Source organism: Ranitomeya imitator, chromosome 5 (genome assembly GCF_032444005.1).
Source record: "Ranitomeya imitator isolate aRanImi1 chromosome 5, aRanImi1.pri, whole genome shotgun sequence".
Taxonomy (NCBI): domain Eukaryota; kingdom Metazoa; phylum Chordata; class Amphibia; order Anura; family Dendrobatidae; genus Ranitomeya; species Ranitomeya imitator.
This window is the reverse complement of record NC_091286.1, coordinates 148547549-148569750: the sequence shown is the minus strand read 5'-3', so window position 1 is coordinate 148569750 and position 22202 is coordinate 148547549. Positions and strand designations below refer to the sequence as shown.

Genomic DNA, 22202 nt, shown 5'->3' with positions numbered 1-22202 from the left:
GCCTCAAAAATTGCAACATGGTGCGTCAGAAATGCTGCAGACACAACCGCAAATGTGAAACCGGCCTTAGTCTTAGTGCCATGGAAAGTCCATTTAGGTAACATTCCTGTCCATACCCAAGTCCAATCTTTCCGGCGAGTTTCCTCTCCTCTTCAGGGGAGACTGTAAGGGTTTGTGCAGATTCATAGCATCATGCATGTCCTATCTTTTGCCTGTTAAACATAGGACGTGCATGATGCTATGTTTAACAGGCAAAAGATAGGACATGCATGATGCCATTAATCTGCACAAACCCTTAGTCTCTCCTGAAGAATCTGAGAGGAAACGCGTTGGGTTTATTGGACTTTGACATGTGGACAGTTTGATCTGCTTAGACCTGACAAAATCTTCTGCTGCGCTGAATACTCTGGACGCTGGTCAGGACAGTGTGCCCATGACAAACTAGACTCTTTTTTGCCATTGTTCACATCTCCCTACTTGTCCATGGCGTTGAAAATGGTATTTATCAGAGAAAGGACACAGTCCAGGTATGACTCAACCTACTGAACAGCCGCACAGCCAGCTCTTCCCTCTCCTAGTGTATCCTCACCCACCCCCTGCAGACTGTGAGCCCTCGCGGGCAGGGTCCTCCCTCCTTATGTACTCGTGTGCCTTGTTATCTGCTCATGTTTAATGTATTTGTCTATATTTGCCCCGTATTCACATGTAAAGCGCCATGGAATAAATGGCGCTATAAAAATGTATAATAATAATAATAATAATAACCTGTTATTTCAGGCAGTGTTTCTGCAGATGTACGTCATGTTGGCGCAGTTGCAGATAAAACATCCGTTCCAGGATGTAATATATTCTGTAATCCCTGCTGTCTTTCTTGCTGTAGCCACAGCACTGGCACAAGCAGCAGGAGAGCTTGTTTTGTGGGTAATGGAGAGGGGGCTTCTGGTAAATCATGCAGTCGACAAGTATCCTCCACATCTACCTGCTGCTCCTCCACTTTCTGCTGCCTGTGACATGGTAACCATGTCCCATGGTGGTGAGGACCGTGTAGAAGTTGCTGTTTTTCCTCCATGCCTTGTTGCATCCTTTAGGGGGTTTTTTTGCAACATAAATTTTAGAGAGATTGCACTATTACATGGAGAGCCTTGGTAGAAGGCATGTCACTCATCAGCTGCAATTGGCAGATTTTAAAGAAACCCAAGCCCGGTCTGCCTCCTACATGATATAATCAGTTACCGCTTTACGCTGCTTGTACAAATTCTCCAGCATATGCAACGTTCAATTCCATATGTCACGGTTCACGGGGAGGATACCTTTATCATTCCCGCCAATCACACCAATTTGTCATGAATCGGGGTTGTTTGGTTGCCATTGGATCTTTCTGAAGGGAATTTATGTATATCCCACTTCCCCGTTCTGGTTTGCAACTTGCAGCTCTCTGGCATCCCCCTTAACCTCAGGTCAGACCAGATACTGCACCTAGGATAATCGCCAGAAAGGCTGCCTTCTATGTGCTGGCTATTATTTGGCACGCTGCAGCGAGGGCGATATAACTACTCCTACTCAGGCGGGAACAATTATTATCAAAGCCGCCGGTCGATACAAAGACTCCCAACCGCACAGGACAAATCTGCTGCCACCAGCTCAGATTTCTTAATTATTAACGGGTCCGGAGCCAACCCAGATTAGTAGCGTAATTCACTTCAGAGGATGTGACCGTACGTTATAGAGCAAGGAGAGACAAGCTAGTAATTTTATATTTGACTCCAAAAAAGGTAAGCAGTGTTTACAGAGGTATAAAAAGATATTATAAAGAAGACAAATATTATATGTACAATACAATTACAAATAAAATGGGATTAACGTTGAAAAACACTTAAATTTCGTTATGTCATATCATCTGATTGCTGACTGTGTGCTGTGGGGTAAGGGAAAGCATATATGCAGATGCATCACCCCTGTATAGCATCTAGACTCCAGACAAAGACATGTGAAGACTGCTGCTTCACTCACAAAGGCTATGTGCACACGATGCGGATTTTCTGCGAATCCGCGCAGAAACGCTGAAGATCTGCACTCTGATGTACAGTATAATGTTATTCAATGGGAAAAAAAAAGCTGTGCGGAAAAATCAGTGTGGAATTGCTGCGGATTTGAAAGAAGTGCATGTCACTTCTTTTGTGCGGATCTGCAGCGTTTCTGCACCCCTCCATGTTAAAATTCCACAGTAGCAAAAACCGCAGAAAATCTGCAAAAATCCGCATCAATTCTGCATAAAAACCACGGCAAATCCGCAGCTGCGGATTCTGCCAGGAGATGCGGATTTTGTGCAGAAAATTCTGCACCTCTTTTTCCTACGTGTGCACATAGTTGTTGCATTAAGCCTAATCCTTTGTGTTGTTTTCCCACCCAGGGACTGCTTTACAATGTCCCATGGTCTGTGTCCTCCAATGAGGCGAAGGAGAAACAGGGATTTTTTGTACTCGCCATAAAATCCTTTTCTCCAAGCCACTCATTGGGGGACACAGCACCCACCCTGTTAGCCTATCTGGTTATATGGCTTTTGCCTGTTCTTTTAAGTTGACATGTTGTACTCTTCTATGTTGTTACTATTTGTTCCTACTGCTTTTGCACCAAACTGGTTCTCTGGGAGCCAGCAGGAGGGTGTATACTGCAGAGGAGGAGCTAACTTTTTTGTGTTAGCTTAGTGTCAGCCTCCTAGTGGCAAACAGCATACAACCCATAATCTGTGTCCCCAAATGAGTGGCTCAGAGAAATTAATTTTACTGTGACTACACAAAAATCCCTGTTTTCTTCACAAATAAACGTAAGCTATACCAAACAAATTTTATCACTATCATGAAGTATGTCACGAAAAACAATCTCAGAATCCATGTAATCCATTGAAGCGTTCCAGAGTTATTACCTCATAAAATGACAGTAGTCAGAATTGAAAAAAATTGGCCTGGTCAGGAAGGTGAAAACAGGCTTTGGGATGAAGATTTTAATTCCTATTAAGCACCTGATCTACTATATAATTGTCTAAGGGTCACTTACGTCTGTCTGTCCTTTTGTCTGTCACAGATATTCATTGGTCGCGGCCTCTGTCTATAATGGAAATCCAAGTCGCTGATTGGTCGCCGCAAAACAGCCACGACCAATCAGCGACGGGCACAGTCCGGAAGAAAATGGTCGCGCCTTACTCCCCGCAGTCACTGCCCGGCGCCCGCATACTCCCCTCCGGTCACCGCTAACACAGGGTTAATGCCGGCGGTAACAGACCGCGTTATGCCGCGGGTAACGCAGTCCGTTACCGCCGCTATTAACCCTGTGCGTCCCCAACTTTTTACTATTGATGCTGCCTATGCGGCATCAATAGCAAAAAATGTAATTTTAAAAATAATAAAAAAACAAAAAACATGCTATACTCACCCTCCGTTGTCCGCTGAGCCGGCCGCCATCTTCCGTTCCCGGCGATGCATTGCGAAATTACCCAGAAGACTTGGCGGCCTCGTGAGACCGCTAAGTCATCTGGGTAATTTCGCAATGCATCCTGGGAACGGAAGATGGCGGAAGCCGCGCGCGTATCGCTGGAGCTTCGGTGGACCCCAGGACGTGAGTATATAACTTTTTTTGTATTTTAATTATTATTTTTTTTTAACAGGGATAGGGTGCCCACACTGCTGTATACTACGTGGGCTGTGTTAAAAACAGTATGGCTCTGTGCTGTATACTAAATAGGCAGTGTTATATACTCCGTGGGCTGTGCTATACATTACGTGGCCACTGTTATATACTGTTTGGGCTGTGCTATATACTACGTGACTGGGCAATATACTACGTGGCTCTGTGCTGTATACTACGTGGCTCTGTGCTGTATACTACGTGGCTCTGTGCTGTATACTACGTGGCTCTGTGTTGTATACTATGTGGCTCTGTGCTGTATACTACGTGGCTCTGTGCTGTATACTATGTGGCTCTGTGCTGTATACTACGTGTCTGCTGTATACTACGTGACTGGGCAATATACTACGTGACTGGGCAATATACTACGTGACTGGGCAATATACTACGTGACTGGGCAATATACTACGTGACTGGGCAATATACTACGTGACTGGGCAATATACTACGTGACTGGACAATATACTACGTGGCTGGGCAATATACTACGTGACTGGGCAATATACTACGTGACTGGGCAATATACTACGTGGCTGGGCAATATACTACGTGGCTGGGCAATATACTACGTGGCTCTGGGCAGTATACTACGTGGCTCTGTGCTGTATACTACGTGGCTCTGTGCTGTATACTACGTGGCTCTGTGCTGTATACTACGTGGCTCTGTGCTGTATACTCCGTGGCTCTGTGCTGTATACTCCGTGGCTCTGTGCTGTATACTCCGTGGCTCTGTGCTGTATACTACGTGGCTCTGTGCTGTATACTACGTGGCTCTGTGCTGTATACTACGTGGCTCTGTGCTGTATACTACGTGGCTCTGTGCTGTATACTACGTGGCTCTGTGCTGCATACTACGTGGCTCTGTGCTGTATAATACGTGGCTCTGTGCTGTATACTACGTGGCTCTGTGCTGTATACTACGTGGCTCTGTGCTGTATACTATGTGGCTCTGTGCTGTATACTATGTGGCTCTGTTCTGTATACTACGTGGCTCTGTGCTGTATACTACGTGGCTCTGTGCTGTATAATACGTGGCTCTGTGCTGTATACTACGTGGCTCTGTGCTGTATACTACGTGGCTCTGTGCTGTATACTATGTGGCTCTGTGCTGTATACTATGTGGCTCTGTTCTGTATACTACGTGGCTCTGTGCTGTATACTACGTTGCTGGGCAATATACTACATGACTGGGCAATATACTACGTGACTGGGCAATATACTACGTGGTTGGGCAATATACTACGTAGCTGGGCAATATACTACGTGACTGGGCAATATACTACGTGGTTGGGCAATATACTACGTGGTGGGCAATATACTACGTAGCTGGGCAATATACTACGTGGCTCTGTGCTGTATACTACTTGAGTCGGCAATATACTATGTGGCTGGGCAATATACTACGTGACTGGGCAATATACTACGTGGACATGCATATATTCTAGAATACCCGATGCGTTAGAATTGGGCCACCATCTAGTGGAATAATAAACTTCTTGAATGTGGTTTGAAACACTTTGAGGCTGGGTTCACACTTTGCGGTTTTTACCGCAGAACCGCCGCGATTTTGATGCTGCGGGTCCATTTACATGTAAACCCTATGGAAACCGCAAACTGCTGTGCACATGCTGCGGGAAAAACCGCGCAGAAACGCAGCGGTTTAAAACCCGCAGCATGTCACTTCTTTGTGCAGAATCGCTGCGATTCTGCACCCATAGGAATGCATTGAACCGCTTACTTCCCGCATGGGGCTGTGCCCACGTTGCGGGAAGTAAGCGGCTAATGTGCGGTTCCTACCCGGGGTGGAGGAGAGGAGACTCTCCTCCAGGCCCTGGGAACCATATTTGGGGTGAAAAAAAGAATAAAAATAAAAAATCATGTTATACTCACCTCTCAGCGCTGCACGCGGCCGTCCGGTCAGAGTTGCTGTGCGACCAGGACCTGCGGTGACGTCGCGGTCACATGACCGTGACGTCACGAAGGGTCCTTCTCGCACAGCATCTTTGGAACCGGACCGCCGGGTGCAGCGTCGAGGAGATCCGGACATCAGAGGGTGAGTATAACCAATTTTTATCATTTTTAACATTACTATTGATGCTGCATATTGCTGCATATGCAGCATCAATAGTATAGGCGGAAACCGCGGAACAAACCGCGATAAATCTGCAGGGAGAACCGCAGTTGTTTTGCCCTGCAGATTTATCAAATCCGCTGCGGGCGAACCCGCAGAGGGACGCCGCAAAGTGTGAACATGGCCTGAGGGGTACAGGTTTTAGAATTGTCACTTTTGAGTATTTTCTGTCATATAGGCCCCTCGTAGTGACTTCAAATGTGATGTTCCTAAACAAAAAATGGTTTTGTAAGTTTTGTTGGAAAATTAGATATTGCTGATCAACTTTAAACACTTCTAACATTCTAACAAAATAAGAAACAAAATTATGTTTAACAAAATGATGCAGATGTAAAGTAGACATGTGGGAAATGTTATTTATTTGTTTTGTGTGGTATAACGATCTGGTTTAAGGGCATAGAAATGTAGTTTGAAAATTGTGTGAGTAAATCTTACATGATAAAATGCACATATAAAAGGATATTATTTTGGCTTTCAAAAATATTTGCTCTGTTTTGACTAAGTTTGTTTCTTTCACTTTCAGCTGTAAATTATGTCTACTTACATTATCTTTTTTATTTTTTCGCAGTAAAAAAATGTCTTCAAGCTGTTAAATACATCCTGCCAAAAAAAGTAGCTGTACAGATGCTTGTGAAGTGGTATAACTGCCTCAATGCACCAGGAGGCCCCAGTAATCATTCTGAATGGAATCTGTTTGTTACCTGCCTTATGAATATGATGGGATATAACACTGACAAACTGTCCTGGACTCACAATGTAAGTGTGTTCATGAGGTTGAATGATGAGTAAAACCTACAGACATTGTACTACACTGCACATAGTGCAATTGTTGTGGGTTTTACTCTCTCCTTTCCATTATGTTATAGTAATCATCCTAGTTGATGTAAAATATAGCAACGCTTATTTATCAACACCTATATTCCTAGTTAAGGCTCTGTGCACACGTTGAGTATTTGCTTGCAGAAATTTCTGCAAGTCTTCAAAAATGCGTGTCTTTTGCCTCTTTTTTATGCATTTTTGCGGGTGTTTGTGTACAACAATGAAGGCTTTTTTGAGTTAAAGATTTAAAAAAAAAAAAAAAGTTTTGTGATGTAATTTCTTTACTCAACACCATCTTTTTCATTCTAATGCAGTGGCGCTAGGGTAATGGGATTAGGGCTTGGTGTCAGCAGCTGTCATTGACACCTAGCCATAGGCTTAAGGTACCGTCACACTCAGCGACGCTGCAGCGATATATAGACAATGAGCCGATCGCTGGAGCGTCGCTGTTTAGGTCGCTGTAAAGACGTCAAACACAGCAACTCCAGAACGATGCAGGAGCGATCCATTGACGTAACGGCGACTCACTTCTCGTTCTCGCTGGTTGTTAGCTCCATGTAAAACGTTGCTGGCGTCGTTGCTCTTGATGTCAAACATGACAATACACGCCGACCTGACGACGAAATAAAGTTCTGGACTTCTAGCTCCGACCAGCGATGGCACAGCGGGATCCAGATCGCTGCTGCGTGTCAAACACAGCGAGATCGCTATCCAGGACTATGCAACGTCACGGATTGTTGTCGTTCTCTTTGCAAAGTTGCTGAGTGTGACGGTACCTTTAGTAATGAAAAGGTGTCAGCCCGACACCCTCATTACTAAGCCGATAAGTAAGCACACACACACACACACACACACACACACACACACACACACACACACACACACACACACACACACACATTGTCACCAGTCTATGCAGGAGCATTAACAGAACAAACATATATAGGCTGTAACCAGACAGCAACTGTTAATTTTCAAGAAAAAATATGAAAAAAAAAATTGTATGGGCTCTCTGAAAGCAGACAGTTGAGGTCTCATGTTAATTTTCTGGGAAGTAGCCAATAGCCATAAAGGTTCCCAGGTATTAATATCAGTTCACAGCTGTTTGCGTAGCTTTTACTGGCTAGTTTACAGGGGGACCCCAGAAAATAATTGACAAGGGGTCCCTCCATAAAATCTAACCAGCAAAGGCTAGACAGATAGCTGTGCGCTGATATTCATAGCTTAGGAACGGACCATGGATACTGGCCTCTCCCAGATAAAAAAACATCAGCTCTCAGCCGCCCCAGAAATAGCGCATGTATAAGATGTACCAAATCTGGTGCTTAGCCTCGCTCTTCCCACTTGCCCTGTAGCGGTGGCAAGTGGGGTTCATATTTGTGGGGTTGATTTCACCTTTGTATTGTCAGGTGACATCAAGCCCATAGTTTAGTAATGGAGAGGCGTCTATAAGACACCTATCCATTAGTAACCCTATAGTGATATTGTATCAAAACATTCACACCCAGAGTAAAGTCCTTTATTTCAAATACTAACACAGACTCCTTTATTGAATCTTAATTAAACCATACACCCTGAACACCTAATCCACTAAAGCCAAAGCCTCCTGCAACAAAAATAAAATAGACCAAAATATTCCTCACCTGTCAATGCAGCGCCCCAGAGACCTTGTCGTTGCAGTAATGTCGTTCTGCCGCTAAGGAGGGTGATGTTATGTCTGATTGCACTAAATTAGTTCATCTGACCAGGTATCACAGCACACATTACACTTCACACTCCGGCCACTAGGGGGAGCAAAAGGCACTATGTATTAGGCCACTCCTCACACTGGTAAAACTAGGAGTCGGATTGGAAGTTGGAAGAGAACGCAGCCTAGGAGAGCTCCAGGGAGGACCTGCCAGGGGTGGGTTCCTGACAGGGGCCTAGCAGAACGAACAGAAAGCAAAGGAACCGCGCCTGCACTACCCTGCGGCGGTATCCTAAGAAAGGACACGAAGAGAAGGATATTGTGGCAAGTGAGAAACGAGATCAAGCACAAAGGAGAGCCAGTAGGAGTCGTGCCCCGAGAACGGCAACTTCCTACTGAGGCGCGTAGCCGGTGACCGGAACACCGAGGAAGTAACTGACTCTATGCCTTACTTCAAATACCGCAGGAAAGTTAATTATAGGTTGGCTGTCTACCATATTTCACCTAAGCAGACATAGGGGGCAAGCGTTGAGAGGGGCGTCTCTAGGGTCCCAGAATAGCTCCGAACCTTCCCGTCAAATGGGTGCGTCCTATCCAGATAAACTTGGGGGACGGAGAGAGAGAGAAAGAACGAGAACAGAAGTTGTGAGGACTATCCCGAAAGCTCAGCAGGGAAGAACTACAACACACAGGCGCTAGTGGTAGGCAACGATTTCCACCTGCAAAGGGAACTCTGGATGTGCCTTCGGACCGGCCGGTCTCCGCTAGCCCTGTTAACAGTGCTCTGGATTGCGGATCCCGAAGTCTTCAGTAAAAGGTAAAGAGACTGCAACCCTTTGTTTTCGTTATTGACTGCACCTCACACCATCGCCACCTTCACTACTGGGAAGCCCTGGGGACATACTTCACCTGTGGGAAGGTATACCATCTAGCTGCCATCACATCACCCCAGTGGACCCCAAGCAGCGTCGGTCACCCTGATCGAGTACCACAGGTGGCGTCACGAAACCTTAGCCGACTTTCATCACCCCTTCCATTGGACGCCCCTTAGCAGGGTCACGGACCGGGTCCAGCCACCGTGGCAACCCTAGAACTGAGACAGAAAGTACCGAGTAACCCGCGGCCCTGTGTCTGGGGGCGCTCCATCTGCAGAGAAGAAAATCCATAATGTCCCACGATGATCTTGATGACTTTGAGAGCGGTGACTGACAGCCGGTAATCGCTCCAGCAGTGTATCACTGAGCTGCCGTGAGAAAATTCTCACTCAGCCGTGCGATAAGTGAGAGCATCTCTTAGCTGATCAACTGATGAACTCCGGTGAACTCTGTCACGGCAGCTCAGTGATACACTGCGGTAGTGATTAGCTCCTGTCAGTGTATCGCCGGCGGCCGGGTAGAGCAGTCACATCTCGTGATGTGACTGTTGTACACGTGAGATAAAACCATTGGTGGTGTCTAAAAGTTCAGCATGTCCCGCAAAAAAAAAAAACAGGCTCTCACATGGCTGTATTGACCGAAAAAAAAGTTTGTTTGTGGATAGAAGGCCCAGGGGTTAAGGAACAGATGTATGTGAAGGAAGCATTGAAGGAGAGAGGGGGTGTACTTTGGTTATGCATTCGGCAGCATTGAATGAGGTTGTCTGCTTCAGTCCAACTTAACATGTCGGTATTTTGCTCAGTATTTGTAAGCTTAAACCAAGAGTTGACCATACTATTCCACTTCTGCATTTTTTAATCCACTTTTGTTTTTGGCTCTGGCTGAAATCTGCTATGTGGTTATGTCTTTAGGCAACCATCGCATCTAAGTGTAGTGGAGGTGTCCAAACCATATTAGATTGTTTTTTATTTCCAGGATTTTATAATACATTCACTCATTTTTTTTTTTCCTTTTCAGCTTGATTTTGAAAACTTATTGTCTCCAGTAATTGCTCCTAAGAAGGCCCGACCATCAGAAACGGGATGTGATGAGGTAAAACATGTTCTATAAGGCTGCATTTACACAACCATATTACGTTTGTATAGTACTTGGCCAGATGTGGAAGAAAACCCCTATGAGGAATCAAGAAAATCTAATCATTCTAATAAGTGAGTTAGGGTATGTGTCCACGATCAGGAAGTAGCAACGCCTTGGACGCAGTGTACTTTCGCTGGGTCCAAAATGCTGCCTTCAGTCACGCAGTTACAATGCCTTGCGAAAGTATTCGGCTCCCTGGAACTTTTCAACCTTTTCCCACATATCATTCTTCAAACATAAAGATACCAAATGTAAATTTTTGGTGAAGACTCAACAACAAGTGGAACACAATTGTGAAATTAAACGAAATTTATTGGTTATTTTACATTTTTGTGGAAATTCAAAAACTGAAAAGTGGGGCGTGCAATATTAATCGACCCCTTTACTTTCAGCGCAGCAAACTCACTCCAGACGTTCATTGTCACCTGGGAGACACATCAAACATGTGGAAGAAGGTGCTCTGGCCAGATGAAACCAAAATCGAACTTTTTGGCAACAATGCCAAGCGAAATGTTTGGCGTAAAGGCAACACAGCTCATCACCCTGAACACACCATCCCCACTGTCAAGCATGGTGGTTGCAGCATCATGGTTTGGGCCTGCTTTTCTTCAGCAGGGACAGGGAAGATGGTTAAAATTGATGGGAAGATGGATGGAGCCAAATACAGGACCATTCTTGAAGAAAACATGTTGGAGTCTGCAAAAGACCTGAGACTGGGACGGAGATTTGTCTTCCAACAAGACAATGATCCCAAACATCAAGCAAAATCTACAATGGAATGGTTCAGAAATAAACGTATCCAGGTGTTAGAATGGCCAAGTCAAAGTCCAGACTTCAATCCAATCGAGAATCTGTGGAAAGAGCTGAAAACTGCTGTTCACAAACGATCTCCATCAAACCTCACTGAGCTCGAGCTGTTTGTCAGGGAATAATGGGCAAGAATTTCAGTCTCGATGTACAAAACTGATAGAGACATACCCCAAGCGACTTGCAGCTGTAATCGCAGCAAAAGGTGGTGCAACAAAATATTAAGTTAAAGCGGCCGAATAATTTTACACGCCCCACTTTTCAGTTTATGAATTTCTACAAAAATTTAAAGTAACCAATAAATTACGTTCAACTTCACAATTGTGTTCCACTTGTTGTTGATTCTTCACCAAAAATTTACATTTGGTATCTTTGAAGCACGATATATGGGAAAAGGTTGAAAAGTTCCAGGGAGCTGAATACTTTCATAAGGCACTGTAAATCTTCATGTGTTCATTGAACAATGTATATTTACCGCATCCAATACATTCTATTGTGGAAATTCCTGTTGCGGAGAAGAAATTGCGGATGAGTGTACGCAGCGTTAAATAGAAGCACAGTGGGCATGGGATTTCTATAAATCCCATCCATTGTGCTTATATCGTTGAACGCAGCGTTTTGGACAGCGGAGATGAGCTGCATCCAAAATGCTGCGATTGCTGGTCGTGGGCACGTACCCTAAAGGGTCAGCATACCAATACATTTATATGATTTTTGACTTCCACAATTATATCTTCTCAGGCTACCATCAGAGATCTTTATTAAATAAAAAATAGATCAATTCTAACTGTTGTACAGCTTACTGTAAACTAGACCTTTTTATTGTGCAAAACAAGTTTTTCTTACAGATTCTTATGCATGAACTTGTTTGTTTGCATCTCTAGGATTGGGAGTACCTGATAAATTCAGACTATCACCGAAATGTTGAGTTTCATGTGCTGGCGAAAGCATTGCAGCTGGATCCTGTGGAAGTGTCTGCTTGTAAAGAAGATATTCAGCAGGTTTTTAGTCTGGACACCACTGCTCTCCTCTTCAGTTACATCCCATCCATATTCTATGTGCTTCATCTGACCTACGAAGAGCTGAAACTGAACACCTTAATGCAGGAAGGGATTCGTTCCCTGGTCACCTTGCTCCTGCAGCTGGCAAGGTACTTAGTTATACATACTGCATATAAGACCTTAACATTGCATAAATTGGTGTAAAAACCTTTATTGAGGAGTTGTCTGGGCAAAATGTAAATTTTGACCATAGGCTTAGTAAATATTCGCCTACCATTTTTTACCTAGATGCCGCACAGGCTGTTGCTTAGTCTGGATTTATGCCAGCTGAAAGGCTATGTGCACAGGTTGCGGATTGGGGTGCAGAATTTTCTGCACAAAATCCGCATCTCCTGGCAGAAACCGCAGGTGCGGATTTGCCGCGGATTTTCTGCGTTTTTTACCCTTGCGGATTTCTATTATGGAAAGGGTCAGAAACGCTGCAGTTCCGCACAAAAGAAGTAACATGCTAATTCTTTTGATCCGCAGCGGTTTTCATGCGGATTTTTCCGCACCATTAGCACTGCCTTTTTATTTTACAATTGATTTACATTGTACTGTAAATCACAGTCCAGAACTGTAGCGTTTCTGCGCGGAAAAATCCCCTGTGGATCCGCACCAATTCCGCATCGTGTGCACACAGCCGAAATATACTGCAGGACCAATGCGTTCTGTGTTTCTCTACCATGGTCGGGGTGAGTTGCACAGCATGCCATCTTGTGACTTCACTGTTCAGGCGCTCTGGATGTCAACTGACTGTGGCCGCCAGTCACAGGCAGTTGTGGTTCTTCTGTCTCTAGGTGTAAATACACACCCAAAACTGCTCATGCTAGATCCAGATAAGTGCTGGCCATGAGTATCGCTTTAACATACCAAGTCACTGTAAACATGTTTCTTTTGCCAGAACAGCCCCTTTGACTGCTGAGTCATTTCAGTCTCCTGCATTGATCCCCCAACCTATTACATTGGTCAACGCAATTTTTCTGGCAAAAGGTTTTAAAACATACTTTAAGTCAATTTTGGCTGCTGATTACGAATATGAACTCCGTTTTTGGCGATCACATCAGGATTTCGAGATATTTTCAATTTTTGATGAAAATTACTCCTAATGTTTTATGATAAAAAACACATGATGTTCGGTACTACATTTGGTATATTTTTAATCAAGGAATAACAAAGATTACAAAGTCTATGTACAGCAAATCAAATATACTTACAGGATTAAACTACAAAATATAAAAACACATATATATGGCACACAGATGAATGACAAATGGCAGTTATTTGAACTTTCTTTTCTTGGCTGATCTGTGATGTACAGCTTCTGGATTGTCTCTCATCAAGCTCCAGCAATAGTCAGCCATCATATGTGAGTCCCACCGGCCTTGATACCGTTCTTCCATTGTTTTAATGTCCTGATGAAAACGCTCCCCTTGTTCCTCGCTCACATCCCCAAAGTTCTCTGGAAAAAAGTCCAAATGACTGTGTGTAAATAGTGAATCTTGATACTCATTCTACATCCAATTTTTTGCAGACTCATTAGTAGCTCTTCCACAATCTCTTCATAGTTGTCTGCTTTCTTATTCCCTAGAAAATTCTGCACCACATTACAAATAGCATTCCAAGCTCTTTCTTCTGTCTCATTCATTGATGTGATAAAATTTGGGTCTCTCATAAGTGTTCTTATTTGAGGTCCATCAAATATTCCAGCCTTTTTCTTCTCTTCACTAAGACCAGGAAAAGTTGAACATATATAGTTAAAGCATTCTCCACTGTGATTGAGAGCTTTGACGAACTGCTTCATCAATCGAAGTTTTATGTGTAAGGGAGGAAAGATAATGTCCTTCCTATACACTAGAGAATCATGGATGACATTCTTATCGCCAGATGCCAAACCCTGTCGCTGAGGCCATTCAGTTTTCACCCAATGCTCTGCTGTAGCTCTACTGTCCCAGTAGCACAGAAAACAAGGGTGTTATCATAACAAATGAGAATTATGCATGTTCAAAGAAAACAAAGATATTTATTGGGAGACTAAATGAAAACTAAATTTACCTTAGTGAACCGTATAAATCGGCACTTTTCATACACTATTTATATTTATCATGGAATTCATGAAAATGGGCTATATACCTATAGCACAAAAACGTGATATGATAGAGAAATTATAAGATCAGATTTGAATTCAGCACCCTCAAATTAGTCTAAAACTGTTCTTAAAGGGAACCTGTCACCCCGAAAATCGCGGGTGAGGAAAGCCCAGTGGCATCAGGGGCTTATCTACAGCATTCAGAATGCTGTAGATAAGCCCCTGATGCCGGTGGGCTTACCTCACCTGCGATTTTCGGGGTGACAGGTTCCCTTTAAAGTCCATGCCAGAAATTTTTTTTTTTGTGTAGACCAGTGTTATTCTGTTAAATCGTGTAAAAAACAATAAGGAATATTTACCAGTATTATCATACTCTTAGACAGTGCAAAGTTACACTGAAAGATTATCGTGAGCAAATGTTCTTGGACTGCTCATTTCATGGTAAGCTAGCAATGTGAATCGGTTGAGATCAGCCAATGAAACAGGACTCACACTACTTAGAACAATTTATTGCAGTTCAGCGAAGTCTGCGTGCGTAGGCAGACTTCTAAGCACCACCAACCAGTAAATATTAACTAATGGGTGGCAGTTTCATTGCGCTGGTCAATTTGTTTTATTTTTTGTAAGTGGACCCTTAGATTAGATAGTTTTAAAATGTACCAAATGTATCACAGAGGCTTAGGCTATTTGATAAATCATCTTTACACTGTCTAGTTTAAGTTTACACCACCTATTAGTTGGCTTGATTTGTGAAAAATTAAGTTTTGGTTAATTTTTGATGCACGGTGTCTCATTAAGGACATGCTCACTTTTACGCTGCGTTATGCTTCTTTGTCTCACAAAGCGCAAAAGTATCTAAAACACTTAATAAATGTGGTGAATTTATTAGGGCACAATTTACTTATTTTTTGGGGCACAATTTTTGGTGCATTTAGTATAAGCTTCCCTCTTCTGTGTTTAGATATTGCTGTTAAATTATTGATATGGACCCCACTGGTGGTGTTTTGTTTCCTTCTCCAAATGGCCACCTAATGTGTCACAAATGCTTAGTGGATCACTTTTATCACAAAGATCCTTTTGTGAAGGGACAGTGAAATGTCTCCTGCTACTGTACAGGGCAATTTGTAGGAATCAACAGAGAGGCTTGAATGGTGACCAATATATATGGCAAACCTCTACACCATACCTGGTTGATCTCTAGATTTAATAATATGCAGGATGTAGCTTCACTTTCGTTGAAGAAATAGAAAAAAAATGAATATAACAAATGTTAGTAAATAGGTTGCAAAATACTTTTAAACCTTTGGTGCATATATATGTAACTGTACATCTATGCCATGGTCCACATGTTTAGAGCGGGCTCAGTTGAGTCTGGTTCACAAGCAACCAATGCTGGCTGCTGGCAAATTCTGATGTTAGCAATTTAGATTCTGCTGTCGAAATCTTGACAGCAGCACTAAACTGGAGCGATGTGGAAAAGCATATTCGCTCCCATCAGCACCCACAGTGTGATTGCAGGTTCTCCAGCTCAAAAGATGAGTAAAAATAAAATCTAAAAAGTTCCAGAATTAGATGAGAACATTATTGTGCACATTAATGTGCGCTGCCTCTTACCTCAGCACCCTGGTAGCTCCACTATTAGATCAGATATGAGGGACAGCAGTGTGAGCAGCCTCTTACCGCAGTACCCTGATATCTGCACTATTAGATTAGACATGGCGGACAGCAGTGTGAGCAGCCTCTTACCTCAGCACCCTGATATCTCCACTATTAGATCAGATATGGTAGACAGCAGTGTGAGCGGCCTCTTACCTCAGCACCCTGATATCTCCACTATTAGATCAGATATGGCAGACCGCAGTGTGAGCGGCCTCTTACCTCAGCACCCTGGTAATTGCACTATTAGATCAGATATGGCAGACAGCAGTGTGAGCAGCCTCTAACCTCAGCACCCTGATATCTGCACTATTAGATCAGATATGGCAGACAGCGGTGTGAGCAGCCTCTAACCTCAGCACCCTGGTAATCTGCACTATTAGATAATATGGCAGACAGCAGTGTGAGCGGCCTCTTACCTCAGCACCCTGGTAATTGCACTATTAGATCAGATATGGCAGACAGCAGTGTGAGCAGCCTCTAACCTCAGCACCCTGATATCTGCACTATTAGATCAGATATGGCAGACAGCGGTGTGAGCAGCCTCTTACCTCAGCACCCTGGTAATCTGCACTATTAGATAATATGGCAGACAGCAGTGTGAGCGGCCTCTTACCTCAGCACCCTGATATCTCCACTATTAAATCAGATATGGCAGACAGCAGTGTGAGCAGCCTCTTACCTCAGTACCCTGATATCTGCACTATTAGATCAGATATGGCGGACAGCAGTGTGAGCGGCCTCTTAGGCTGGTTTCACACTTGCGTTTTGATCTGCAGCGTTTTAACCGCATCTGCAAGTCCAGGAAAAAATGCATGTAAATGTGTACAAACGCAACGTTTTTTAGACGCATGCGTTAACGCATGCGGCTAAAAAAAAACGCAGCGTTTGTACGCGTTTACATGCGTTTTTTCCTGCGTTTGCGTTTTTGGAGCGCAAGAAGAGAAATTTCACAAGAGATAAATCAAGATAACCAGACACCACCAATGGGACTAGAGAGGGCGTATATGATGGAATCTCTATATATAGACCCTAGGGCTACTGAAATTTTAACAGCTTGCTACTGTATCCTGTGTCATGATGGATCTTCGCATGGAGAGCTATTATTTCAACCTGGATTTCAGCTTCAAGCTGTTTCTTGCCTGTGTTTTTGCTTGGGAGCAAGACCAAAATCGCGAAAGATTGAGAAGGAGACAACGTAGGCGTTTTTGGAGGCACCCCATTATTGAACTGCGTGAGAGCCGTGGAGCCTATCAGACGCTCTATGCCGAGCTGAATGCCAACCCGGAGAAATTCCAGGAGTACACGAGAATGTCGCAAGAATCGTTCCGGGATTTGCTTTCTCGTGTCCAAGGAGCCATACGGCGACAGGACACCCAGCTCCGTAGAGCGATTCCACCCAAGGAACGTCTGCTGGTGACATTAAGGTACGTTCAAAATCTAAACCAATGACAGTCCAAATTTAGGTTATTCTGACATGTATTTTTTGTGTATTTTCCTCCTTTTTTTTTTTTTTTTTTTGTAGCCACACCATAAAAGAATAGATTGTAATGTTGTTTTTTTGTTTGTGTTTTTCTTCTAGATTTCTTGCCACATGGGAGAGTTTATCATCCCTCCACTTCCAATAACGGCTTGGAATATCCACCCTGTCCGGAATAGTTGTGGACACCTGTCGGGCTTTGTGGAATGTACTCCGTGATGAGTTTATACCCCTACCCACCGCGGACATGTGGCTTGAAATAGCTGAAAAATTCTGGAATGTGTGTGATTTCCCCAACTGTTTAGGAGCGGTGGATGGAAAGCACATTCGCATTATCAAACCTGCCAGAACCGGATCGGAGTTTTTCAACTATAAAAAATATTTTTCTGTAGTGCTCATGGCAATAGCTGATGCGGACTGTCGCTTCATCGCCGTGGACATTGGAGCTTTTGGCCGTGGCAATGATTCCCAGACTTTCAAGAGCTCGGATATGGGCCGGCGTGTGTATGGCAACAATTTCAATTTTTCCCCTCCACAGCCTCTCCCCAACACTCAAGGTTCACCGCTGCCATTTGTTATGGTTGGGGATGAGGCCTTCCAGATGTGTGAAAATCTACTGAAGCCATATTCCAGTCGGGACTTGGACCACACTAGAAGGATCTTTAACTACAGACTGACTAGGGCCCGAAGAACAGTAGAGTGTACCTTTGGCATTCTGGTCGCTAAATGGCGCATTCTTGCATCAGCCATAAATCTAAAAGTGGAAACAGTTGACGAGGTGGTCAAAGCCTGTGTGGTTCTCCACAATTACATAATTACTAAGGAGCGACCCAACATTGAACTGGATGAACCAGTTGCACACCCACTGCCTGATTTCCAGCATCACCCGCTGCGGTCAACTGCAGCCGTTGGTCTCATGCGGGACCAATTTGCTGCCTTTTTTGATTCAGATATTGGACGGATGTCATGGCAGGACATTGTTGTGTAAATGTCCTGTTGTATCTTTATCTGTACCAGTAATTTTCTACAATGAAAATAATATTTCACATTAATAAACTTTAGTGTTGGTTGTTTTGACCATGTCTCCTATCTTTTTCCTCTCTAAACCAAGGTTGTACAAAACCTGGCAGTATTTGATCGGTATTTAATATCATTTTTTGTAATCCAAAACCAGGAGTGGGCGATACAAGCAGAGGTGCTAGTTATTATGTTATCATAATTTACCTATAATTGTTCCACTCCTTGTTTTGGTTTACAAATACTGTTATACCACACTGGCCACGCACTGCTAATAATGGCAGTCATGTTGCTTTATTGGTAAGCTTGTTGACGTCATTGTGTCATGATTGTCTTCTCATGTATCCAATGGACACAAACTGAAGAGACAATCACTGTCACGCTATCTATACTCATCAAGTCAGGTGTCAGAAATAATGAATTCATGATAAACATATACAGCCTCATGAATTCACTATTTCTGACACATGGGCAGGTGAGCATAGATATGTAGCGTATGACAACCATTGTCACCTCAATTGGTGTGTAATAGATTATGCACAAGGCAGTTATCTACTCAACAGGTCAGGTGTCATAACTAATGAGTTTTTTGACACCTGACCTGTTCAGTAGAGGTCTGCACTGTATTTCCACCATTTTCTCTTCATACTGGCACACTAGGCATAGACAAAAAGAGAATATGGAGATACATGTTATATTTTTTGGCACACCTCATATCTGTATACTAAAGACACATATAGCTGCAGTCTTGTATTTTTAACTACTGGAGATATGATGTGGCCCAGTTTCTAAGCGCACGGTGTGTGTTGCCGGTGGCGATAGACACAATAGACCAAACATAATTGTGGCAAATCAAACTTTTTTTTATTTTGTTAACAAACAACTGAAATAATTTATTTTTTACTGCGTCGGCTTGGAGTATAGTGATGTAATCGGGGGGTGTGAAGAAATGAGGCCTGGCTAACCGTGGATGACGCAGAGGTGGCAGGAGAAGGGGCAATGAAACTAGAAGGGTCTGGAAGTTCGGGGATGGGGCTTGACACATGAGAGGCTTGAGACGCACTGGAAGGGTGAGACAAAACTGACAATACAGACACATCGATAGGTGAAGGGGGAGGAATACTAAGAGTTTTTTTTTTTGAGTTTTTTTTTGTTGGTTTTGCCTGGTAGGGGGACGTCTTGGTGGGCTCATATGCTGTAGCGTGGTGGCGGGTGACCCATCAGGGTCCGGCTGCACTGTCTCACAGTCCATAGCGCTTGTCGAGCGAACAGCCATGCCAGGGTCCTGCTGCGTCGTGGTGGTGGTGGTGGGGTACATAAAGCCCTGCCAGGGTCCTGCTGCATCGTGGTGGGGCCGGTCCGTAAAGGCATGCCAGGGTCCTGCTGCATCGTGGTGGGGCCAGTCCAAAAAGCCACGCCAGGGTCCTGCTGCATCGTGGTGGGGGCGGTCCTGAAAGCCATGGCAGGGTCCCGCGGCATCGTGGTGGGGCCGGTCCGAAAAGCCACGCCAGGGTCCTGCTGCATCGTGGTGTCAGTGGAGGAGATCCAAGCCGCAACAGCGGTTGTTATGGTGGTGGCGGTGGGATGTCCAACTGCACTCGTCATGGTGTTGGCGCTGTAGTGGAGTCCGCCTGTTGAAGGAATTGAGGTGGCCGTGCAGTGGAAAGCAGCAGAGGTCGGCATTGAGGTTAATCGTGACAGTGACGGCACAGTTGGATATGCCGCCACTGTCTTCTGTAAATACCGACTCTGCTGCATAGCCTGCACAAAAGCAGCATTGCAGGCCTGCATCACACTGAGCTGGAGATCAGGGCTAAGGTGTTCCGACATGCCCTGCTCAATTTGGTTGAAAAAATGATGAGCTGGCCTCTGGAGGTCGGCTTTCACTTGATCAAGGCTTTTGGTGACCTCCTGGATACGGCAATTCAAGAGGTTATGTGAAACATCTATTCGGTCACCTAAAGCCTTGATTGCTTCGTGTAAAACCGAGCTCAAGTGCAAAAACTCGGGCATGAGTGACATGTCCGAAGCCCTCTGTCGCTGCCGGGATGAGCCCCAAAAAAATGGTGCAGTGGAAGAGGACTGCGAAAGGGGAAGACCTGATGGGCCAGCTCCCTGGTCTCCAGTTAGTGTGGAAGGCCCACCTGCTGCTGCGCTGCTGGATGGCTGGGACGGGTCCGTGGCTGCCGGATGAAGGACCGCTCCAGAACCTGGGCTGACAGTCGTGCTGTGTGTGCTGTGAAAAAGGAAACAGAAAATTAATACCAAAAAATAACCAGATGCTAAATCCTGTGGAATTTTAAAATACAGATTATATCAATACAATACAACCGAAAGCATGTGACAAAAACTTACGTTCTCTGGACAAGGACCGGTCTTAAAAATGACAGCACGCGATGATACTTGTACGGTCTGATCCTTGCTCCTGAACCACTGGCAGCACGACTCTCTTGGCGCACGTCTTTGTTGAAGCGGTCCTTCATCGAACGCCAACGTTTTTTACTTTGTCCACTGTTAAAAAACAAAAACAAAAAAAAAAAAACAACACATTATGGTCAGGAAATGGACTTTTTGCCGTGCACAGACAACTGTGTGTGATGAGAGAAACTCCGGAGAGTTTCTTTCATCACACACAGTCAAGAGAGCATGGCCAAGGTCTCTGCTGCTTCACACTGCAGTGCAATACTTACCAAATGCACTACGGACCCGTGGTCTCAGCCATCCCACAACGCTTGGGCCACCTCATTCCATAAACGGCGGAGCGTGCTGTTCATCGAATGCAGTGGATCCCGGCTGTCCCACAACGGAACTCGCTCCTGGACCAGTGTTATTAGGTCGTTGTCGATAAGGTCATCGTCCCGTCGTGAAACCTAAAAATTAAAGAAAATCATTAAAGTTTGCTCAATCACATAAGCAAAAGAGAGAGAACAGATGCTGAGAAATGGCATGAATACGAAAGTCAACATACAAACGGATTCCAGAAGAAAAAATTAAAGAAATACGAGTGTAAACAAAGGAAGATTCAAGAATATTACAATGAGGACAGTCAGCCTTGTATACGTACCCGCTGCAGTCTTCCCACCGGAGCTTGACTCCGCTGCTCCTGCCCAGTTTGTGCCTCAGTAGAAGTGCTCTAAAAAAAAGGAAAAATCTGTTATGATCTGGTGGTTTAGGAACAACATGAGACAAGCTCTGAAGGAGGTGGTATCTGTACTGACCGCAGACCCTGAACCTAGCAGCGCAACTAGAAATAGCCGTGGGGGGTACCTGACGCTCCCTAGACCCCTCGGCACAGCCTAAAGGTACTGTCACACTAGACGATATCGCTAGCGATCCGTGACGTTGCAGCGTCCTCGCTAGCGATATCGTCCAGTGTGACAGGCAGCAGCGATCAGGCCCCTGCTGTGCTGTCGCTGGTCGGGGAAGAAAGTCCAGAACTTTGTTTCGTCGCTGGAATCCCCGCAGACATCGCTGAATCGGTGTGTGTGACACCGATCCAGCGATGTCTTCACTGGTAACCAGGGTAAACATCGGGTAACTAAGCGCAGGGCCGCGCTTAGTAACCCGATGTTTACCCTGGTTACCATCCTAAAAAGTAAAAAAACAAACGCTACATACTTACCTACAGCCGTCTGTCCTCCAGCGCTGTGCTCTGCACTTCTCCTGCTCTGGCTGTGAGCGTCGGTCAGCCGGAAAGCAGAGCGGTGACGTCACCGCTCTGCTTTCTGGCTGCCCGGCGCTCACAGCCAGACCAGAGAAGCAGAGCGCCGAGGACAGACGGCT

At 44.6% G+C, this 22202-nt stretch overlaps 1 protein-coding gene across 3 annotated transcripts in view; it reads left to right on the top strand.

Annotated features, from left to right (window-relative positions):
• Positions 1-22202, top strand: part of ANAPC1 (anaphase promoting complex subunit 1) — a 314460-nt gene that overhangs the window by 88228 nt on the left and 204030 nt on the right. For all 3 annotated transcript variants that reach the window (XM_069769209.1, XM_069769210.1, XM_069769211.1), the window contains 3 exons: positions 6381-6568; positions 10211-10285; positions 12022-12287. In XM_069769209.1, coding sequence (XP_069625310.1) covers positions 6381-6568; positions 10211-10285; positions 12022-12287 — 529 coding nt within the window. The remainder of the gene's footprint in view (positions 1-6380; positions 6569-10210; positions 10286-12021; positions 12288-22202) is intronic.